At 37.5% G+C, this 23522-nt stretch overlaps 1 protein-coding gene across 2 annotated transcripts in view; it reads left to right on the top strand.

The window, feature by feature from the left end:
- TMX4 (thioredoxin related transmembrane protein 4) overlaps positions 1–23522 on the top strand; it is a 38726-nt gene that overhangs the window by 9403 nt on the left and 5801 nt on the right. For both annotated transcript variants that reach the window (XM_050745063.1, XM_050745064.1), the window contains exons 2-6: positions 7–122; positions 8837–8882; positions 10519–10647; positions 14304–14349; positions 22941–23042. In XM_050745063.1, the coding sequence (XP_050601020.1) occupies positions 7–122; positions 8837–8882; positions 10519–10647; positions 14304–14349; positions 22941–23042 (439 nt within the window). The remainder of the gene's footprint in view (positions 1–6; positions 123–8836; positions 8883–10518; positions 10648–14303; positions 14350–22940; positions 23043–23522) is intronic.

Genomic DNA, 23522 nt, shown 5'->3' with positions numbered 1-23522 from the left:
TTATAGTTATGCCCCATGGTGTCCATCCTGCCAGCAGACTGATTCAGAATGGGAGACTTTTGCAAAGAATGGTGAAATGCTTCAGATCAGTGTGGGGAAGGTAGATGTCATTCAAGAACCAGGTAATGTAAATGTTGAACATAAAATGCAAAAGTTTAACGACTTTTTATTTTGAATTTTTTTGAAGCGTATAGAAAAGTTGAGAGTCTGGGATATTGATTATCCATGAACTGGCCACCTTTAATTAGCAGGTGGCCTACTTGGATCTGTCTCTGCATGTGTGTGTTTGCACATACATATTTGCATATATAATTCTATTTTTATTTTGCTGAATCATTTGAAAGTAAGTTATCGACATCATGATAATTTACCCTTCAATTTTTTAGCACGTTGAAGCCTTCTTAATTATTTCCCATGTGTCTTTTTTTTTGTATAGTTTTTTGACTGAGGACCCAATCATGGTTCATAAATTACATTTCGTTGTTATATCTTTTTAGCCTCTCGCAATCGACAATTATCCCCCATCTTTTAAAATGACATTGATATTTTGAAAAGAAAAGGCTAGGATTTTCCTTTTTCCTTATGGTGACATGTAACTTATAAGAATATTAACTTATACGAGTATGTTCTGCAAACTGAGAGTTTAGGTGCATGATTTAGGTTAGACATTTATGGCAAGAGTACTTCTAAGATGATGCTGTGACTTCATATTACATCTCGTTAGAAGGGATATGCTATCACCATTAGTAATGTTAAGTTTGAGCACTTAGATATGGTGGTGACACTAAGTATCTCAGTTATGAAGAAAGGATCTCACATTGTGATTAGCAGGTAACCTCTGGGATGATTCTTTGGGGTTTTAAGATCCACAATTGCCTGAATCAGATATTATATTTCACTGTGGTTCCAGAGAGTGAATTTCTCATTCTCTCATTCTGTCTGCACCGATTAGCTATGAATGATATAATTTTTCACAAGAATGAATCCTTTTTACCCGAAAGAGTGGAGCGATATAGAGACTTTTATTTATTTATTTTTTTTTTTGAGACGGAGTCTCGCTCTGCTGCCCAGGCTGGAGTGCAGTGGCCAGATCTCGGCTCACTGCAAGCTCCACATCCCGGGTTCACGCCATTCTCCTGCCTCAGCCTCCCGAGTATCTGGGACTACAGGCGCCCGCCACCTCGCCCGGCTAGTTTTTTGTATTTTTTAGTAGAGACGGGGTTTCACCGTGTCAGCCAGGATGGTCTCGATCTCCTGACCTCATGATCCGCCCGTCTCGGCCTCCCAAAGTGCTGGGATTACAGGCTTGAGCCACCGCGCCCGGCCAGAGACTTTTAAATTCTGAAAAGATATATACAATAAATTTGTGTTTGCAGTTTTAAAATAACTGTATATTATGTGTAAAATGAGAAGAAAAGTTGGCCTTTTATAATCTAAATCTCTAAAATATGGCTATTTTCAAATTTTAACAGTCATCTTTTTCAATGACATTCAATTTATACCTACTGTATCCTTTCATCCTTTTACAAGGGCAACAAGAAGATGGGCACAGAAGTGTAGACATTCATTTTCTATAATAAACTATGAGTTCAAAAAACACTAAGTAATGAAGTACCAGTTACTTTGACAACAGAATAGATGGTACATGTTAAAATTGATGTGTCAACAAACCCATGGAGCGCGATTTCTGTTAAAAGCCATGAATCCTCATGCCTCTATCTTTGTAAGCATTTGAAACAAATCCACCTGCCTGTCCTCTATCTAGAGATGGACAAGATTTTGGCTGTTATAATAAGTTAATTCTGTTTGGAGGCTAAATCATTGCAGATTACATTTTTGCCGGAAACTTGTTTTCATCCTTAGAGTTTAAGTAAAATAAAATCAGGTATAAGACTTGTTAATTACTGGACACCATCCACATTTTATGATGGGTTTCTTAAAAATGCAGCTGGTCAATTTGCATTTCAATAATTTGGCACACCTGCTCGGAATTTATAGCATAATTTGAATTAAAAGAATTAAACAGGCTTGTGATGGGTTCACAAATCTTATGTTTAATTATAGTCTTTCCTTCTAAAAATGTAGACTTGCAGCTATTTTTAACATTATGAATTGATTAGGTTTTCTTGATGATGAAATAAGAGATAGATTGATTTTAAGAAATATTTTTAATGCATTCAGTGTTGACTCAGTTTTATATATATCTGAGATATATATACTTGAAATACTCATTAAAGAAGAAGGAAAAAACTCTGGAATTCTGTAGGAATACTGAAAAAACGAAGTCTAATCAAAGATTATTATTTTGTATGTTTGAACAATTTTTTTATAGGCAGAGGCTCTAGAATTCTTTTAAATGATAAAAATTTAAAAAGTGCAACTCATAAATAAAAAATAGGAGATAAACTTCTACGTCATGATTATTTGAAAGACCTAGAATATATTTCATTTTATATTATATGGTTTTAAATTTATAATTTTACTTTGAATTACAAATTTAATGCTTTCAGTTAATCTTTTAATAGTGATTAGAAGTAATGTGTTTATTCAACAAGTATTTGAATTTCTACCATAAACAGGCCCTGTAATAGATACCAGTGATACAAAGGTGAATAAGGACAGAGGCCTTGCTCCTCATGGAGCTACATTCTAGTGGAGGAGATAAATAGTAATGAAAGAAAACTGGCAAATAATGTAGATGGTGGTAAGGGATATGAAGAAAAAGTAGGATAAAAATGTACAAAATGATTGGAGCTACCTCTTAAACTAGGATGGCCGGGGAAGGAGCAGAGATAAATAGGTTTCGATTTATCAAGACCTATTTAGCCAGAGGTCTTGATAAATTGAGGAAGTAAATTTCAAAAAGCTTTGTGAGAGGAGCATTCCAGGCAGAGCAAACACCATGTGCAGGTAGGAGTGTACCTGGCTTATCTGGAGAACAATAGGACCACCAGTGGAGTACTTGAGATAAATGGGGATGGAGAAGTAACTAGGGACCACACCCTGTGAGGTCTTGTTGCTGTAGCAAGGAGTTTAGATTTTCTACAAAGTATGATAGGGAGCTACTGGAAGATTGGAGCAGGAGAGATATATGATATGATGTATGTTTTAAAATAATTCCTTTGGTAGCTATGTGAAAAAATTGACTACAGGGGATCAGAAGGAAGCAGGGAGAATGGTTAGGAGGTCAATCAGTAGTCCAGAGTTGAGAAGATGGTGGCTTGGACTAGTAACAGCAGTGTTAAGTGGTGGGATTCTTGGAGATACTAGGATTTTCTGATGGACTGGTTCCCAGCTGGGGTAGAAAAGGAGAAAATGGAGAAGACTAAGGAGAAGTAGGTTTGGGACAGGGGCTAAGTTTGGGATGTTAAATAGACATCCAAATAGAGATGAAATAGAGATTAAGTTTGAGGACCATCAATATACTTGGCATTGGAGCTAGAAGAACAATTCAGATTATCTAGGATATGTGTGTGCCAGAGTAGTGAGAGCTGACCACTGCAACATTTAGAAAAAAAGAAGTTGCAGCCAGGTGCAGTGGCTCACGCCTGTGATCCCAGCACTTTGGGAGGCCGAGGCGAGCGGATCAACTGAGGTCAGGAGTTCAAGACCAGCCTGGCCAATATGGTGAAATAATAATTTTTGAATTTTTGAAATAATTTTCCCGGCCCCGGAAATAATAATTTTTGAAGTGTCATGCACACTCTTTAGTTATTCTTGTAACTCTTCCATCAATTTATCTATTAAGATATTCTTTTTGGCCGGGCGCAGTGGCTCAAGCCTGTAATCCCAGCACTTTGGGAGGCCGAGACGGGCGGATCACGAGGTCAGGAGATCGAGTCCATCCTGGCTAACACGGTGAAACCCCGTCTCTATTAAGAAATACAAAAAAAACTAGCCGGGCGAGGTGGCGGGCGCCTGTAGTCCCAGCTACTCGGGAGGCTGAGGCCGGAGAATGGCGTGAACCCGGGAGGCGGAGCTTGCAGTGAGCTGAGATCCGGCCACTGCACTCCAGCCTGGGTGACAGAGCGAGACTCCGTCTCAAAAAAAAAAAAAAAAAGATATTCTTTTAAGTATTTTAAAGTAACATTTAAGATTTATCAATGAAACGGGAAGAGTTCCCTTCTCCCCTCACAGAATGTGCGATGGGGATGTAACTTGGCTTCTTTTATGCCTGCTGCTCAAACCTCCAGGGGGAACATGCAGATGGGCAGGCTGTGGGGCTCCAATCCCACCGCAGCATATAGGGGTGAATGTTTACAGCTGAAGCCCCAGTGGGTGTGTGTTACTGTGTCTCTTTCAGTTTAGCCATCCATAGGTGGCTTCTGTGAGTCAGCTCAATTAGACCCCCCTGCCTTATCACAAGGACAGAGGGCTTCGTGCCTTGGTGTACCAGAAGAATCGGATCACAAGTGGGCTTGGATAATGAGTGCAAGGTTTTATTGAGTGGAAGTAGCTCTCAGCAAGAGGGGAATGGAGTGGGAAGGTGGTGGTTTTCCCCTGGAGTTGGGCCGCCCAGCGGCTGGTCTGTCCTCCAACCACCCTGGCCAAACTCTGCGTCTTTCTGCGGGTCGACTTGCCAGCGTCTGCTGATGTGTTCTGCTGGCGTGCTCCTCTCAGCGTCCTCTTGATGTCTAGCCGCTGTGTGTTCTTCTGCCGATGTCTTCCTCTTGAAGCCCAGCTGCTTGTCTGTGTGTCTGCTAGAGACTCTGGATTTATATATGCACAGGATGGGGGTGTGGCGGGCCAGAGTGGTCTTGGGAAATGCCAAATTTGGGCACAAAAACAGAAATGCCTGTCCTTGCCTAGGTCCATGGGCACAGCCCCGAGGGTGGAGCCCTCTCCAGGGGCCCCTCTTTCCCCTCCCAGCACTTCCCTGCCTCTCTCCCATATCATCAAGACTAGAGACTATAATCATGTTGCATTTTTATGGCTGAGATGCAGAAGCCGAGCAGAGGGCAGCCCTTAGATTAGGTTACATTACATTGCCTGTTAAATACTGCATAGATCAGGTGATGTTTCAGTTAAGTTGACTTTGATAAATTAAATTTAATGAGTATATACTTGAACCTTCTGTTCTATGCAGATGAGCTTAGTTGTCAAGGACAGGAAAACAGCAGCTGCTCATAGATCCCCCGTGGGTGATGGCTATTTCACTAGATTAGAGGTAAGCCAGACTCCTTCCACAGCCAAGAGTAAGCATTGTCTTTAAAACTACTGATTAATGCAGAAGCCAATTTAGTTTGCTGTACTTTTAGTGTTATATTTTTAATTTTATACTTGTAAATTTTATCTTGTATTCTATTATGCTGACAACCTTATTTCAATCTCAAAGGTAAGGTTAATTCTCCTTTTTTTTCATTGTGTTTTCCTTCTGCTGCCCTCTTTGGTGATAATAACAACATTTAGTGAGCATTTACTTCAGCCTGTAATTGTTCTGTACACTTACATGCATTTTAGCTTCATAACAACCCTATGAAGAACAAACTGTTTATCTCTGTTTTACTCAGAAAACTGAGGCTAGGATAGGTTTAGTAACATGACAAAGGTAACACGCTAATAAATAGTACAACAATGGCTAATAGATAGCTATCAGCTATCTCTGTTTTCTTAATACTGAACTTAAATAATTTCTGTTGCGTTTTGGCTTATCAAAATGTAATTCTCTTTCATAATTTTTTTCTTTCTCTAAGCTTTTAATTTTTCTTTCTTTTGCTGCATGTGTTTAAGATAAGTTTTCTGATGCAGTGTTAAAATCTATCCTGCATTCTCCATTTGTGCCCACTTTATGTTGTATCATAGTCTTCATTTTAAAGTGTAAGCAACCCTTAAAGTAAAAAAGGCGTGTAGAAATTTTGGAAGGCTTTGTGGCCTTTTTTACTGAAAAGCTTGGGAGTACACTTGTTTCTTCCAAGCTTACTGAAGTTATTGCAGTGAACTGTTACCCTGAAACAAGCTGCTATTATGATGTTCAAATTCTTTGTCAAGATCCACATTTAACTTACTGTTGTTAAACCCTGAAGGTACAACCTCAGATGGTGTTTCTGTGTTCCAACTGGTCACGTTTTAATTTTCAGGTAATGAAAATTTCTCTTGACACTTCATAGAATCAGTGTTAAAGATTAGAAGACATTTTTGGATCACTGAGATGAGACCCGAGTTTTCAGGTGTCCTTTAGCCTCCCAGAAGTGACTTTTTTTTTTTTTTTTTTTGAGATGAATTTCTTATGGTGTTGGATCTACAAGGATTTAGTAGTGTGTCATCATCCAAGGAGGACTTTGGCTGTTCTGGATCTTGTTGTTGTTGATATTACTGAATATATCTTTACATGACAGAATATTATTCCAGGCAGCAAACTGAACTCGTGTCTGAGGTGGATGCTGCAACCTTATTATTAATATTCCACATAGGTTGTCATTTGAAGAAATACTGACAAAACATAAATGAAAGTAATCTTGAGGTGATATAATTTATTGGTCTTTATTTTGATAAACCTTGATGGCCTTGTAAATTGTTACAGTAGTCACTGAAACAACATAGCAATTCATATCAAGAGACATAGAGTTATTATACCCTTTAATGTAGCAATTTTGGGAACAACTCTCCTGTTACTCCTTTTAGCCAGAACCAGAAAGATGCAGAAAAACCTCAGAGACCATCTGTCACTTTGACACTTTTTCTTGGTACTCACTGATTTTCACGTGTACATTTATTTGTAAAGATAATTTATGTTTTCTGAAATAAGGTGCAATTTCTAAAAGACTTAAGACTAAAGGCTCCTGAATCTGGAAATGTTTTATATATTGTATAATTAAATGTGTTTTATGAAATATTTTTCTACTTATTTATTTACTTCCTTATTTATTGTCATAGCCAGTGATGACTAAGAACGTACAGAAGATTTTAAAGAGCAAGTTAAAAAAATCACTTTAAATGATACCTAACATTTAATAGAAATCTTGTCTCTTTATTCAGATAAAAATAAAATCTGAGTAAAAAATTTTAAGATGTGATGAGAAACTATTTAATTTCTTCATTCCATTTTAAAAAACCATACAAATAAAATATACATCCCTAATACCATAACTGTCCTTAGATTTTTGGCTGGTCATAAGAATCTATAGCTAGGTAAGAAGTAATGTATGAAACTGTTCCTAATAATTATCTTAAACCAAAGGCATATACTAGTTTTTTTAAATATTTAGTATTATTTTAAGTATTTATTTTAGTATTTATTTTATTATTTATTTTAAGTATTTTTTCCCCTGGCAATTTAAAATTGGAAGGATGCTGTAGGATACCCTTGTTCTTCTCCAGGATGAAATCCCAAGCAATGTGAGAGATGAAAATGCGCTTAGAAGTGCTTGTTACAATCCTTAGTTGACCTATTTTTGGGATACTTGTGTTTATGTTACTGGCGACACACCTTTTTTTCCAATGTACAATGACAAATTTTTGTAGTAAATGTTTCTTTTTGTGATATTGACTTTTACTACTCCAGAGTACTGTGTTTCCTTTTAAATACGATTGAATGTTTTGGAATCCACTTGATCTGAAATGAAATAAAATACAGAATTCTTTGAGAAGACTCATCTTTTGTTACTAAATTATGTTGAATTTGTATTTAATTTATAAAATGGGTGAAAGTAAATTTCCCATGTTATTAAAAGTAAAGCTGCAGTGTTTTGAATTGCGAGTGACCACAGAGATGTATGATTTGAGCAACTTAATTTGAATAGATATTTGATTTTGTTCACATTGTTCTACAGTGGGAAAGGCAGCTGTAATGGAAAATGTTAAAATGATGCCTCTGTCATTTTTCCATGTTGGCCAGGAGGATCCTTAAGCTTTCATTCTCTTTACTCATTCTTGGTGCCCATGCAAATACTATTTATATGTAACATTTAAAGGGCAAAGATCTGTTCTTTACTCCCTAGTCTCATTCAGCATTTTTTTGCACACTTTTTTTTTTGATATTATTATTCTCCGTTTGTGGTTGTGATTGTGATTATTTGAATAAGTTATTTCCTTCTGCTACTAGACTATAAGCTCTGTGAGAATAAAGGTTGTACATGTTTTTATTCATCCATGTGTCTTGAGCGGTAACAACAGTCTGTGGAACAAATAAGGTGCTTGGTAGATACTTGTTGAGGTACTAAGGGTTTTATTTATCTTTGTCTTTACATGCACATAGCATAGCATTTGATATGTACTTAGTGTTCAGTAAAGGTTTGCTAAAACAAATTGGAAAAAATATTTTTCACGTACATAATATTCCCTTTACAGTACTTACAGATTTTATAAATGTACAAACATTATACATGATCTTAAGCATTTCATATTACTTACTCTTTTTAAACTGATGACTGATGTAATCATACCTATAGTTTGTTGAGTCCTTCACTATGTACCCAGCACCACGCTAAGCCTAATAATACTTGCCCTAATCTAACTTTAGAACAATTAAGTTAGGCTTTTATATACCCATTTTACAGAAAAAAGGTGACTGAGACTAAGAGAGGTTAAATAATCTAAAGTTATAAAGTTAGTAAATGGGGAAGTCGGTATTTAACTTTGCAAAACCCCAGTTTGCAAGGCTCTAAATTCTATCCTTTCAGCCTCCTTACAATCCAAGTGATACAAGTTGTATGTCAGTTACTGGAAAGTGTTAGGTAAATAAAAATGGGTAGAAATGAAATTTCTTTAAGTCAAAAAAAGTAGTAAATGTGAATCAATAATTGCAATGATTTTAATAATGTGATTATGAAAGTAAGCTCAAGAATGCTTTTTTTGGAGGACTTAAGTGTAACTTTTGTTCTGTTTATGCTTCTTGTAGGTTTGAGTGGCCGCTTCTTTGTCACCACTCTCCCAGCATTTTTTCAGTAAGTTTAAATAATCTTCTAATCTTGCAAAGATTAGAAATCAATAGACGTGCACCAGGAATTCTAAGTTGTCTTCCATGACCACCACTTATTCAGCTTAACATGTGAGGGAAACAAGGCTGGTGTGCTCTGAGTGAAAGCTGTGACAAGAGAAGCTTTCCTGGAGTGCTGTAGAGATGGAGATCCTAATGTCAGGGGTAGGTGGGCAGGAGAAGTCAGAGATTTCTCTGATGATATCAGAGGTGGGGTAATTCTTAATATCTAACTAGGAGTGCATTAAACCAACAATGTAGAGAAAGTCTTTCCAGTTAAAGGAGATAGCATAAAAAAGCCCAAGAGAGAATGAAGTACCTTTTGAGAACTTTGAACTAGTTCTTTATGGCTGGACCACAAGTATAGCTGGATCATGCTGAGTGATGAGGCCAGAGAGACTCAGGTACAGGCAGGGGAAAGACAAAGAAAGTAGTGGATTCCAGAGATACATAGGCAATAGGAGCAGTGGGTCTTGGTGAGTGATTAGCCATGGGAAGGAAGAGTCTATGATGACTGCTAACAGGCCATGTGTAACTAACTAGTAAAAGTTACTGCCTGCCTTCAAGATTAGGAGCCATTAAAATTAGAAGAGGTTTGGAAGATAGAGACAAAAATCCAAAAGATAGTGTGACTTGCCCTTCCTAGTTCCAAATGGAGAAGTCTAGGTACAGTTTGATGTCAGGATCCAGAATTCAGAAGAAAGACCTAGACTGGAGATACATATTGAGAATTCCTCAGCATTGAGGTAAATAACAGTTGAAGTATATCTAGAGAGAACATGTATGGTGGGAAGGGAAGCAGGTCAAGGATGGAACCTGGGATTGGCCAACATTAGGACTTCGCAAAGGAAGACAGTGAGTAAAGGAAATGAAGAAGGGATGCTCAGAGCAGTAGGAAGAACTCCAGGGAGCTCCTGTCGTAAAAGCCAAGCAAAAGGAAGAAGGAAGTGGTATTCAGCAGTGAATGCACAATGCCAGTGACAGGTGAAGGAAACAAATAGATACAGCACTTAGGGGTCATTGGAGACCCGCAATATGAGTGGTTTCAAGGGAGTCCTGGAAGCAGATCCCCTAGTTGCACCAAGCAGTGAATGAGACATAAAGAGGAGAAAACAGCAAGCCTAGACTCTTCTCTGGGAGCCCTGATTGCGGCAAGTAGGTGAGAGGGCAGGTTGAAGGGCATATGAGGTTTTTTGGTGATGTTTGAGGAGAGGACCTTGAATGACATAAATTTGAAAATGTGGATACAATGTTTTAAACTTGATAACTGGCTGTTTTTCTATTGTAAGAGAAAAATTAAAGTAATTGGTAGCAAAAATAATAAAAAGTAACTTGGCATATTAAGCACTGACAAGAACTCTGTGTTTAGTCACACATTGTACAGTGATAACATAGAATGTTAATGCTTTTAGATTGGAATTTCTCACTTGTAATAAAGCTTATTAATGCTTTCTGATTTATGTCTAACTATATATTTTTCAATTGAGTCAATTTAAAATTCAAGTGGCGTTCAGATGTATTGCCAATAGCTATTTTAACTTTTATTATCGGTAACATCTGTTATTTTAATGCATTTGCTTTCTACTTGTTTTCATAATTTATAGTGCAAAGGATGGGATATTCCGCCGTTATCGTGGCCCAGGAATCTTCGAAGACCTGCAGAATTATATCTTAGAGAAGAAATGGCAATCAGTTGAGCCTCTGACCGGCTGGAAATCCCCAGCTTCTCTAACGTAACTTAATTTTTTAATGACAAGATGTTACTAATAAAACAGGAGGTTTTAAGTTAATAGCCTGTGGGTCTCAAAAAAGCCTCTGTTTTTCTTCACATTTACTTCCGATTACCCAGATTACTCATGGCCATGCTTAGCCCATGCAGTATTTCTTGTTTTGTAACCCACATATGTTTCAGCTGGTTTTTAGTACACTGGGAATTAAGTAGCCAGATTTGAGTGGGTTGCAGAATGCCTCTTTTCCAGCTTTTGCACTAAGCCACGATGACTGTTTTTCTCCTTACAAAATATGGTATTCAACATCATCTGATGAGACAGAGAATAACTCTTTATTGAATTGTAGTTTATGAAGGAATTGCTATTATATATTATGTGGAAAACAAAACCTGTGGAGTCGTTGGCTGCCTAGCAGAATACCACAAGGGATAGCTTTGGCCTTGACGGCAAACTGTATAATACTTGGTGAGCTAGATTAGGCCAAACCATAACAACTTTTTCCATAGTTGGTTTTAATTTTGAATGGATTGTCATATATATAGATAATTTTATATTAGTAAATACAAGTGTAAGAAATTTCCCTACTGAAAAAGGAGCAAATCAAGCAATATTTCAGGAGTAAATCATCTAGTGGCATCTATATTAATATTAAGGAAACACATAGCTTACTCTAAAAACAACTCCTCTCTCGCATTTCATTCTATAACCATTTGAGTACTGATTTAGCCAGATACTTTTCTAGGTGCTGGGTATTCAACACTGAACAAACAGACATTCACCACAGGTACAGAGAATCATAGTCTGGATAAGGGTGGATAAAAAACACAGCAACATACTTTACAAAGACAGGGGATAGCTATGGGGTTATGGACTTGCTCTTCTAGATGGAGGGAGCAGGAGGCATTTCTCTGAAGGGAGGCCTCTAGGTGAGATCTGAAGGAGAGAAAGAACTAGCTTAGGCAAAGAGCAGAGGGAAGATTATTCCCAGGAATGAGTATGGCATATGCCTAAGCCCCAGTTTGGAAAGGAGCTTGGTGTACCTAAGGAACAGAATGGTGACCAGTGTCAAGCATAGTGAAAGGGAGTGTAGGATGAGCTGAATAAGAGGGGCAGGCTGAAGCCAGATCATGCAGGGCCTGTGGCCACAGGAAAGAAGTTGGAAGTTACCAGCACACACAAGGAGAAGGTGACCCTTAGGAGAGGAGATTGGAAAGGGCAAGAATGGATGAAGCAAGTCAAGCCTTAGAGTGGTAGCTTGTGTCAGGTGGCGGCAGTCGGAATGTGGGGATGGAGAGGCTGAGTGGATTTAAAATATGTTTTGAAGGTAGGCTTGGCCAAGGTGAAGGAGAAGAAGGATTCATAATAAAAACTTACAAGTTTCTGGTTTGAGTACATGATGGATCTTGGTACTTGTTATTGCCTTGGGCAAGAGAAAATTAAGGATTCTATATAAAACTTGTTGGGTTTGAGATGCAGACTTTGTAGAACTGTCACGTTGGATGCTGTATTAGTCCATTCTTGCATTGCTATAAAGGAATACTTGAGACTGGGTAATTTATAAAGAAAAGATGTTTAATTGACTCATGGTTCTACAGGCTGTACCGGAAGGATGATGCTGGCATCTGCTTGGTTTCTGGGGAGGCTTCAGGAAAGTTACAATCATGGTGGAAGGTGAAGGGGAAGCACATAACATCGCATGGCCAGAGTAGGAGCAAGAGAGAAGGATGGGGAGGCACCACACACTGGTAAACAACCAGATCTCCTGAGAGCTCCCTCACTATCAAGAGAGCAGCACCAAGAGGATGGTGCTAAACGATTGATGAGAATCTGCCCCCATGATCCAATCTCTTTCCACAAGACCCCACCTCCAGCATTAGGGATTACAGTTTGTTAGGAATAACGCTTACAATTTTAAGGAAATTGAACACTTGAACAAAGGATATTTAGCAAAGCAATTTTATTTTTGCACAAAGGGGTGCCTTTTTGGCCAGTTGCCATGAAAGCACACTTGAACAAAGGGGCATGAGAGCCTTTATTTTTGATGCAAGTCTTGCCCCTGTACCCTTTTTTTATTCTGGGTCAGGTGTGTAATCTAATTTTCGTTGGCTAAACATTTGACTTTTTTTAGATAAGGTGGGCACATAAAAGAGAGAGGAAAGGGGAAGGGGTGTCTGTAGTTAGTTAGAAAGTTTTTGTTTGTTTGTTTTTGTTTTTTAAATAAGGAAAGGAATGTGAGCTGGTACTGATAATGCCTGGTACTGTGGCAAGCCTGGTCATTTAACAAAGGCAGAAAGGGAAAAGGAAAAAAAGAGGCGAGGTGGGGGGTGGATAACTATGAATTAAAAGATTAATTAGGCTATTTGAAGAGAAACTCTATCATATCTCACAAATTGAACCTAAGATTTGGGTGGGGATACAGATTCGAAGCATATCAGATGCATGGTAATGGGCCCCCATGAAGAATTCAGGAGCACAAAAACCTACAGACAGTGTTGAGGTGAGGGGAACACCTAGAAAGAAGGGAAGAGAGAAGAGTACTTGGGGATGAGTCATGGGCCACCCCCAAATTAAGAACCTGTGTTGAGAAATCAGCCAAAGGAAACTGAAAATGAGTACCCGAGAGGCAACATGAAAACTAGGGCTGCCATTTTCCAGAAGCCAAATGAGAGCGTTCAAGAAGAGTGTAGTCTCTTGTGTCCCATGTTACTGAGAGGCAAAGGGAGATCAAGTCTGAGACATGGACATTGAATGAAGCATGGTGAGGTCATCATCGCCTTGACAATCAGTGTTCCTGTAGTGGCGAGGGTGGAAGCCAGATTTGAATGGATTAAAGATACAGTAAAGAAGAAACAGTATGTGTAGAGTGCTCTGGAAAAGTTTTTGAAGCTGGAGGGCCATGTGAGGTCCAGGGATACTCTTTTTAAAAGGTAGAAGAGAGTAGAGCATGTTTATATGCCAGTGAGACTGTTGTAGGAGAGAGAGAGAGAAGTTGCCATGCAGGAAGTGAGGATGAGAGAAAGAACCAAGTCCTAATAAGACCAAATGGATAGGATCCAAGGCACAAGTAGAGGAATTGGACTGTGATAGGACAGTTAGACTTTGCCTGTCATAACAAGAGAAGGTGGATGCAGGTGGGCCCCAGGCTCAGATTTGGTAGTGGGAAGATGAGATCACGTGGTGGCTTCTGATTTCAGTGACATGTGAGGAGTGCTTGTTAGCTGAGAGTACATGGGGATGGGAGGATGTGTCAAGTTTTGAAGAGAAGGAAAAGGAAATGAGCTAGTATCTTAGTTAGAGCTTTTAAAGTACTGGACATTATTAACTGTCCACTTAGGCTTGGGACTATGAAGCAGAAAGAATTGTCATCTGGTTATGTGATATTTTTTCCCTGGAGACATTCAGCTGCTCAGGGTTGAGATTTTTGCCAGGTAGGTACAATGAAGGGAGAAAGGGCCAAGGAATTGGAATAGATTTGCAGCAGAGTGATTCAAATGATAGCCACTGAATCTAAGTTCTGCAAGAACAGATATGAATCTGGGAGAGGGGACAATATTTAGCAAGAAGTGGAGGGAAAAGGACCAGTTCTCCTGACCTGATTTTCATTTTTTTTAAATATATATATATAATATATGATCACTGTTTCCTCTATTTTTTTTAAGGATGTCTGGAATGGCTGGTCTTTTTAGCATCTCTGGCAAGATATGGGTAAGTAATCTTAAATAAAACATTTATATTTGCCGAGAGGTTGTTAAGAATAAAAATAAAGCTTTTAAGCAATAGGAAAAGAAACATTTCTAAGTACGTTTATAATTTCACCACACAACTACTCTCATGTGGGGTTTCCACTGGTAATGTCTTCATGTAGAAAGGCATAATCTGAACAGGAACCTGTAACTACTGTGTCAAAGTCTTATTTTCTTAGATCAGTGATGGAGTCTTTCATCCAAGCAAAGAGCTTGTGTGATTTTACTTTATCTTATGTTCACATCGGCATATCTCCCTACATAGGAAAGATTGTCTGAGCCTGAAAGTAGTTCTGTATGTCAGGGGTTAGCAAACTCTAGCCTGTGGATGGGCTACCTGTTTTTGTCAATAAAGTTTTATTGGAACACAGCTACATTTATTCATTACCTATTGTCTATGACTGCTTCCATGCTACAATGGTAGAGTTGAATAGTTGTGGCAGAGAGACAGAGAATTGTGGCTCACAAGCTTGTAATATTTACAATCTGGCCTTTAAGTAATAGATCCTTGCTGTATGTGATTGTATAATTTCTCTGAGTCATTTCAGTGGGTTAGAACTGTTATTCAGGTTTAATATTTGAACCATTATATAATGTTGAATATGTCCCATAACCTTTTATTCCCCTTCTCTGCAGGGGAGGACTAAATCCAACCAGATTGAGCAAAATTGCTCTGGAATTAAATATAGCTCAAAATGTTTCAAAAAGTCTTAGAAGTGAGTCTCCCTATGTATGTCTTTTCTATGCTAGGATTGTAGCTTATGGTGTCATGTTTGGAACATAATATTCAAAGAGTTTGGGAAGATTCTTTTTCTGTTGCTCATACACATTCACATATGTTGAAAGACATTTAAGAAAAACCTTTTGTATTCTACTTTCTCAGTTACATTTATATTCTGCCTTGTGAGATAGAACACCTACTACAAGGTTTTTTGGTTATTTTTCACAACAGAGGCTAATTGAAGACTTGGTTTCAGTCTTTCAGGTTAAAATTTAACTTTTTTTGGCATTTGTCTATCACAATAAATAATAACTAATATTTCCCCCTCTCCAGATAGTTTGAGTTTCATGTGGTTTCCTTCTGCTGCTTTCTTAACATTGGTGAGAACTTTAATCAAGGGCTGAGAATTTTGAATTGCAAACTGGGAATTGAAAAGAGATTCTGCCTTTTGCAGTATGTCAATATTAAAGATTGACAAAATCATGTAGCCTGCTAGCTGTTTGAGCCATAGAGCATTATACTGTCTAATTCAACAGAAAAATTTTAATAGATGGTTGTCAGGCAGCATTGACTGTGAAATTTTAGCACCAAATCTGTAAGTGCAGTAGAATTTGTTCTGCAGGTTAAGAAGAGCTTAGATGAAAGCTGATTATGGCCTTCATTGACTGTAAAAGAGAAGTTTTACTTTCAAAGAGGGTAGCAGGGAAAATACATAATGGCTCTGACCTCATATAGCTTGTCATTTGGAGCTTAGATAAATAAGTTTAAATAAGGAGTTACAGTTTTTCATTATGTCATGCAGATGATTACAATGTGTAACATTTAGAGTGTGTCAAGGCCAGGAGTGGGTGTTTTATCTTTGTACACACAGTGCCCAGCTATGGGCAACACAGATGTATTCTGTGTGGATGCATTAAACTGGAGAGAAAGAGCCATTTGGAGAATAGAATGTGATCCATGTCTGAATAACTAATGAATATGTTCTTCTTAATGATTGAGAAGTAGAATATATGTGTTATATAAATGTATATTTATAATTTCTTTCCAGATATTTCCGAAAGGAACCAAAAATGATCATTTTATAAGATAAACTAAAATTTGGCATGCAAATAATTACATTTTATAATTGTAAAATATAGAATGTAAAATGTACAATTATACAAATGTGTAATTGTAAAATAGTTTTATCTAGTATTAATACCATATTATTTTATAAGCGTTTGCATGGAGTAATTTTTCTATTTTCAACCTTTTTATTATGTTTTAAGTAAATTATAAAAAGTATATAGCAAGAAATAATTAACTGATGAATTTAATCCATTTATATTTATTGGGATCACTAAAACATTCGTCCTGATTGTAGGGTGTGTGTATGTAGGGGAGTGGAAGAGAGTTGCACATAAAATAATGCAAATGATACAGTGTTAGATTATTTTGATTTCCGTCTGTGTATGTATATTACACATACATTTAATAATTTGTGAAATCTGATACTACCCTCTGTATCAGCATGTAGCCTCCCCAAGCCTCTTGCCCACTTTTGTGATTTATTCTTAGAAATAAGTCCCCATCCTTTCATCAAATCTCTAGGAAGGTCTCTTGCCACTTGTATTTCTAGAATTTGGCTCTTGTCCTCTTATTTACAAGGTATATAATCTCTGACCTAAAGAGACGCAGTCCTTGGCTATCCATCAGGTCTCTGGTTCCCACTTCCACCTTTAGTTATGGTCTTGCCTTCCTGTCTTTATAGAGTCACTTAATCAGCCAATCCTTCCAGCTGACTGCCCTGCCTGCTCAGTTAGCTCATTCAGCTGACTCTTCCTTTAGTTAGAGTTCCTCACATCATTGTTGAATGTATAATTGTGGCAAGCTTAATTGTTTTTTAAATCATGTCTAGATCATATGAAACTGCAATGCAAATATATTAATAATGAACAGAAGAAACAACTGTACATGGTGAGACAGAGATAGACTAGGGATGGGAGGTGGAACGAAAAAAGTGTAAAGTCTCAGAGAAAGAAGATTAAAAAGATGGAAGAAGGAAAGATGTAGAATGGCTAATGCCAGTGAGACAAGATTGTTTATGCCTATCCATAGTCTCTTTATCCTACTGAAATATCCGGATACACATACAGATAGAAATGAGTCTTTCCTCAGCAACCGTCTTCCCTGGATGGGTAGCTGGTTAGATGTAAGTATTTCTACAGGGAATATAACAAAACAGTATAATGGATGTTTATATGGAGTTTTTGTGTGTATATAGGAAAATACTTAGAAAGAGATCAACAGTAGTTTTCTCTGATATTGGAGTTATGGATGATTTTTAAAAACCTTTTTTTCTATAACTTCTATTTTTTTCTGTAATGAAAAAATGAAAATAATGTATTTAGAAGATCAGAGCCTGTTGAACTAGTGATTTTCTAGAAGATATCTAGAAGATCAGAGCCTACTGAACTAGTGATTCCTTAAGGGGCTTGAGTTTCTTTCTGCTTTAGAAGTGAAGCTAACTTGCTAGGTCGCACATTCTGGAGATAAAAGCTGGTCCTCAAGGTTCTAGGATCCCCTGGTGATGAGACACTCACGTGGCCGAAATCCTATCAACTCAGGAGTTGGTTTAGTTTGCCTTTGGCCTTCTTAACTTTATACCAACTTCCCCTATGTTCTTGCTTGAGTAAATCCTTGAGGTGAGAAAGTCCCTTATGAGGCAGTTCCTGTGAGCTTCCTGCTGTTACCCTGAATCCCAGGGATCCTTGATATGTCATTCATAACACAGTGTGGACAAGAATAGATGATCTCCAGTGTTCTTTCCATCACTAAATTTAAATTGTCTTTCCAATTCAGTCATGATGGCATTCACCTGTATATTTTAATTTTTATATAAACTCACTGAAGTAATTACCCCATTAGCTGTTAATATCTGTCCTCACAGATAGTCTCAACATTTTACCCATCTCACAGTTGGAGTCACTGAGGCCTAGGAGATGGGATAGTTAGAGGAGTTTCTCAGAGAGTTGACGTCTTCAAAGGACAAAATCCATTTTGATTTTATATTATAGTAGCAACATAAAATTTCTTTAAAATTGTATACAACTTAAAGTGACTAAATGAAAAATGTTAATACTCTAATGGATGGTACAAGGTGAGGTAAATATCATGAAAGCAGTGTGCAGAAGATTGAACGTCAGGAAGCATCACTACCAAATCTGGTGGCAGAGTTAGGATTAGAAGTCCTTGGGTTTTGTGTGTGGCACAGTGTGGAGAGAGACCGTCCAGTCTTCTGTCTTTCCTTTTTTCACAGTTGGCTACAGTGCTACAGAGTGGCACTATCCTTCTCTTTCAGAAACACGTTGTTTCACACCTGGTGTCTAGGCCCCTGAATCCTTTTATTTTTATTTTTTTCCTGGCATAGACTTGTTCCTAGAACCCTTTGAGCACTTAGTGCAGAATCTGGTACCTAGTTATGTGCTTGATAATTGCTTTTTGTTAGTTATATTTATTAATCATTGTTGTCTTTATTATTTTACTTTTCCCTTCTTTTTATAGGCAACATGGAATACTTTTACTTTTGTTAATTTTTTAGCCAGTGCTGATAGCAGGCTTAAAATAGGGTGCCGTGGCAGTTGCTCAGCATATAGGTTGAGCATCCCCAAATCCAAAAATCCAAAATCCACAATGCTCCATCATCTGAAACTGTTTGAGAACCAACATGACACTTAAAGGAAATGCTCACTGGAGAATTTTGGATTTCCGATTTTTGGATTTGTGATGCTCACCTGGTAAGTGTAATGCAGAAATCTGAAAAAATCAGAAATCTGAAGCATGTCTGGTCCCAAGCATTTGGGATAAGGGATACTCAACCTGTATATGCTTTTGCTAACTAGGTTTAGCATTTAAATGTATTTAAAGCATTTTTTATTGAATTTGGTGAATCTCTGCTGTTCACTGATAATATAGGATGTAACTTCCCTCTCCTAAATGTTACTGTTGTTTTGAGAGGATGTAGGCATATGGCACATTTTAGCTAAAATAAGATGTGCTACATCCTTGGGAGGACAATCTGTGTGAGGGGTGCTACCTTCCTTTTTATTAGAATGATGTGACAGAAGACTTAAGGCTTTATTTAAAATATCTGATGATAAGAATTAAAAGCTATGAACATTTAGACTACAGAAAAACAAAGTGTATTTTAACTTGAAAACATTCCTCTGTGATTTACATAGCACGTCTCTTCTCAATGTTTTTTTCATATAAAAATGTTTAGGATGTTTTGTAGAATGTTATAGTGACAGTGGTGCACATCTGTAAGGTACCTCTCATAGATCCTACAAGAGGCTGCGAGGTTATGTTTTGTTACAAGTGCTGAGAGCTAAAGCATGAAAGAAGTGAAACGTTGGCCATCATTGAAGAGTCTTTTCTAGCTGTTTCCTTGCAAGGAAGATACTTTGGGGATTCTGATCTGTGTCTGAAAGAGATAAAGGGCTTGTTCCAGAACTCCTCAGAGAGTATATCCTATGACACGGGTGAACTCTAAATCCAAAGGCTCTCTGTCCTTCAGGGCCAGCCTAGGTTTGAATGAGACTCTGCAACACTGGGCTGGACGAGTGAGTGGGTGTGACTAAGCAGTATTTAATCCAACCTGCAGCAGTTTAGACTTCCAGCGGGACTGCTTGCCTTTCTGGGGAGGGAAGGCTCTACCTCAGATACATGGAGGCCTTGGCTTGGCTGTCTTCCTTAAGTCTATCTGACCACTGATTAGAATGCTCTTCTCATTTATTCTGTTGTAAAGATGTTTTAATTTCATCTTCTCACTCAAATATGCATGTGGCCAAAATTAACTCTAACTTAATCGTGTACTATGATAGTAAAAGATATCATGCCCATCAGATGACATTTTAGTGCACTTTCAGTGAACAGAGTAAGATACTTTTTTTTTTTTTTTTTTCAGACAGAGTCTTGCTCTGTCACCCAGGCTGGAGTGCAGTAGGGCAATCTCAACTCACTGCAACCTCCACCTCCTGGGTTCAAGCAATTCTCCTGCCCCAGTCTCCCAAATAGGTGGGACTACAGGCACACACCACCATGCCCGGCTAATTTTTTGTATTTTTGTTAGAGATGGAGTTTCACCATATTGGCCAGGCTGGTCTTGAACTCCTGACCTCGTGATTCACCCGCCTCGGCCTCCCAAAGTGCTCAGATTACAGGTGTGAGCCACCGCGCCCGGCCCGAGTAAGATACTTTCTTATTCATCTAGTACAATAGTATAAGGTATCATGCCCATCAGGTTACATTTTTGTGCATTTTCCGTGAACAGCATGGGATATTTCCTTGTGGTAAACACGTATAATATTGAACAAGGATCAGTATTTTCCACAAGTGAAAACTGTCCCTTTGCCTAGTAATTAAAGAAACAGAAACATAGTGATCTAAAACTGAATTGGATTTTATTTAATAAGCTATTCCTTTGGAAACATATATAAAGCAAAACTTCAAGGACATGTTACCATTAATCCTAACACTTATAAGGGGCTTTAAAGCCGTTGTAGACTCAAAGTAAACAGGTAAATATTTATATCTGTACTTGTGAAAGTACAACCTGATTAATGAATCATTACTAATAATGACCTAAAAGACCAGAAGATGGCAGAGTTTCTCCAAGAAACTCAAATCCCTTTAAAAAGGAAGTTGATACAAGAAAACTGAAGTGCAGCTTATTAAAATAAGAGGATGTTTTGAAAGTACTAAGTGTTTGAGTCAGAATGCAATGCTTCAAAAGCAAATGATTTAATGAAATTAAAAAGTAATGTAGAAAGTTTCTTGAGAGTTGTATTAATCATTTATTTTGCAGAAAGGGCATGAGATACTGTATAGAAGGACTTAAAACTGCACATTATTTTTCCTAACCATATGAGTAAGATAAATCAGCAGATACTTATAAAGCAAGTTCTAGAATACATTCATGGGTTGGCACAGAGGCAGATTGACTTTGACCATCTTCTAATTCTTTGGCACATTTTAGGGTTCAATCTTGATAATACTGAGTCCCCCGAGAAAAGCATAAGTTTAATATGTAGTATTTTCTAAAGTAGGAAGTTATACAGTAAATTTTAAAACTTCCATTGAAAAGAGTTTGAATGAAACGATGTTTTGATATCTGAAATATGCCTTTTTCTTGCTGAGTTGTAAAATGCTAAGTTACCTTTTTTTTTTTTCGAGACGAAGTCTTGCTCTGTCGCCCAGGCTGGAGTGCAGTGGCATAGTCTCAGCCCACTGCAACCTCCACCTCCTGGGTTCAAGCGATTCTCCTGCCTCAGTCCCCTGAATAGCTAGGATTACAGGCACATGCCACTATGCCCAGCTAATTTTTGTATTTTTAGTAGAGACAGGGTTTCACCATATTGGTCAGGCTGGTCTCGAACTCCTGACCTCGTGATCCACCCACCTCAGCCTCCCAAAGTGCTGGGATTACAGGCGTGAGTCACCCACCGCGTCCAGCCAAGTTACTCTTAATAAGCAGTTGTCCTGGTTAAACACACACTGATGACCAGTGCCATCGACAGAGGACAGATGCCAGCGTTACAGTTTGAGAGTGTGTTTGCCTTTCCTATGAATAAACAGCTCAGGCATTTGATGCATCTTTTCCTTATTCAACAAATACTGATTGAACACTTTGATTCCATGTGTCAGTGTTTAAAATTCTTGCTGAGTCTTTAGCTCTATCTCTTCTGCTGAATAAGAAATTGTAGAGAGATATTTCAGATTATGCTAAATCAGTTTACAAGCTTTTTTTCTTTATTTATCATTCCAAATTAAGCCAGAATAAAATATGTTAATTAATTACATTGATGTAAGCTAAGAAACCAATGGGAATGATTTAGATTTTGAGAAATAGGAAATTAAAATAGAAACTTGGACTCATTTTCATCAGTCTTACTGGTTCTAGGCAAGTCATTGTCATTACCTTGCTTGCTGATGGTATTTGGAGCCATATCATCCTGTGCTTGAATTTTAGTTAATGGCCATTTTTGAAGCTGTCAGAGTCTTAAACCAATGACTGAGTCATTGTGAGGAAGCATGGCTCCTGCAACTCTACATCTAAGTAGACTTTGATGTTTTGACTTTGAAATAGCAAGTTCATATCTGTTAATTTCTGTATGATTTAGCATGTAAATAATTTCTAGCTATGATTATGTCCCTTATTTTTAGAGTGTTTGTCGTCAAATAGAGTCTTAGGGAACAGTAAGCATGAAGGGATGTACACTCTATTCAAAGACTGCTGGAATCTCATTTACTCGTAATAAATTAACCGGAAAAACTGATTCTTCTGTCTACTGTTACATTTTATGTTTTCTGGTAATTTACTAAACTTTGAAAGGATGAATAGGTGTAGAGCAATGAGAGTCTGATTAGAAAAAAGAGGTATGGAGACATTTTAAATGGTTGACGTTCTGTAAGTCATAATTTAGTTTTACTAAAAAGTCAGAGGCCCAAACAGTTTAATTTTTTAATGAATGCCCTATTATAAGTAAACATTGAGATGTATATAATTATTAGGGGAGGAGGGCCAAAAGCATCCATCATGGTGGAAGAAAGGACTATCAAAATGATTCTACCAGAATTCTATCCAGATTATGACCTCTAAGCAAGTATAACTGTTTTTTTTTTCAGTAATGACTTTGATTACTACTCTGTTTCCCAATATTATAAAATTGACTTGTTCTTTAAGAATCATTTAGATATATAAACCTATGTATGTAAAAAGAACAGCTAGAGAGGGAGATTGAAATATTTTTGGTTCTCTTAAAAATTAATATTTTTTTTTCTTCTCATTCCAGCATCTTCACAACTATTTCACAGTGACCCTTGGAATTCCTGCTTGGTGTTCTTATGTCTTTTTCGTCATAGCCACCTTGGTTTTTGGCCTTTTTATGGGTCTGGTAAGAGATAATACCAAACCTTTTTCTATCTTTAAGGCAAAATGGATTTCATGTACAACTAAAAGGCAACCAAGAAAGAAAAAGCACATAAAAATAGTATTTTGTGTAATCTAAGTAGTTAAATAGCATTTGCTTGTTTGAGACTGCTTTCAACGGTAATGTGAGATATAATAGAAAATTTATTAAACTCTTCTAATCTTATCCTTTAAGTATTTTGAAGATGTGTACTGCCTAGACTATAGACAGTGATTAAAAAAAAAAGAGAGAGACCGTACTTGAATTGATAGTTTCTATGACAACTGAGTCAGCTGTGATTTCACACGTTGCCTACTTAATTAGAACACTGTAGTGATAAGGCCAGTGTTTTGAATTTGTTCCTTGGGTAGATGCAAGATTTTTGTTGTTGTTGTTCTTATCCTCCAGTTAAACTAATCCTGACTAGCTGCTTATGCATACACTCTGGTTTTCCTGAGATAGATA

The sequence above is a fragment of the Macaca thibetana genome, chromosome 10 (genome assembly GCF_024542745.1).
Source record: "Macaca thibetana thibetana isolate TM-01 chromosome 10, ASM2454274v1, whole genome shotgun sequence".
Lineage (NCBI taxonomy): Eukaryota > Metazoa > Chordata > Mammalia > Primates > Cercopithecidae > Macaca > Macaca thibetana.
This window is presented reverse-complemented; position numbering and strand designations above follow the sequence as displayed.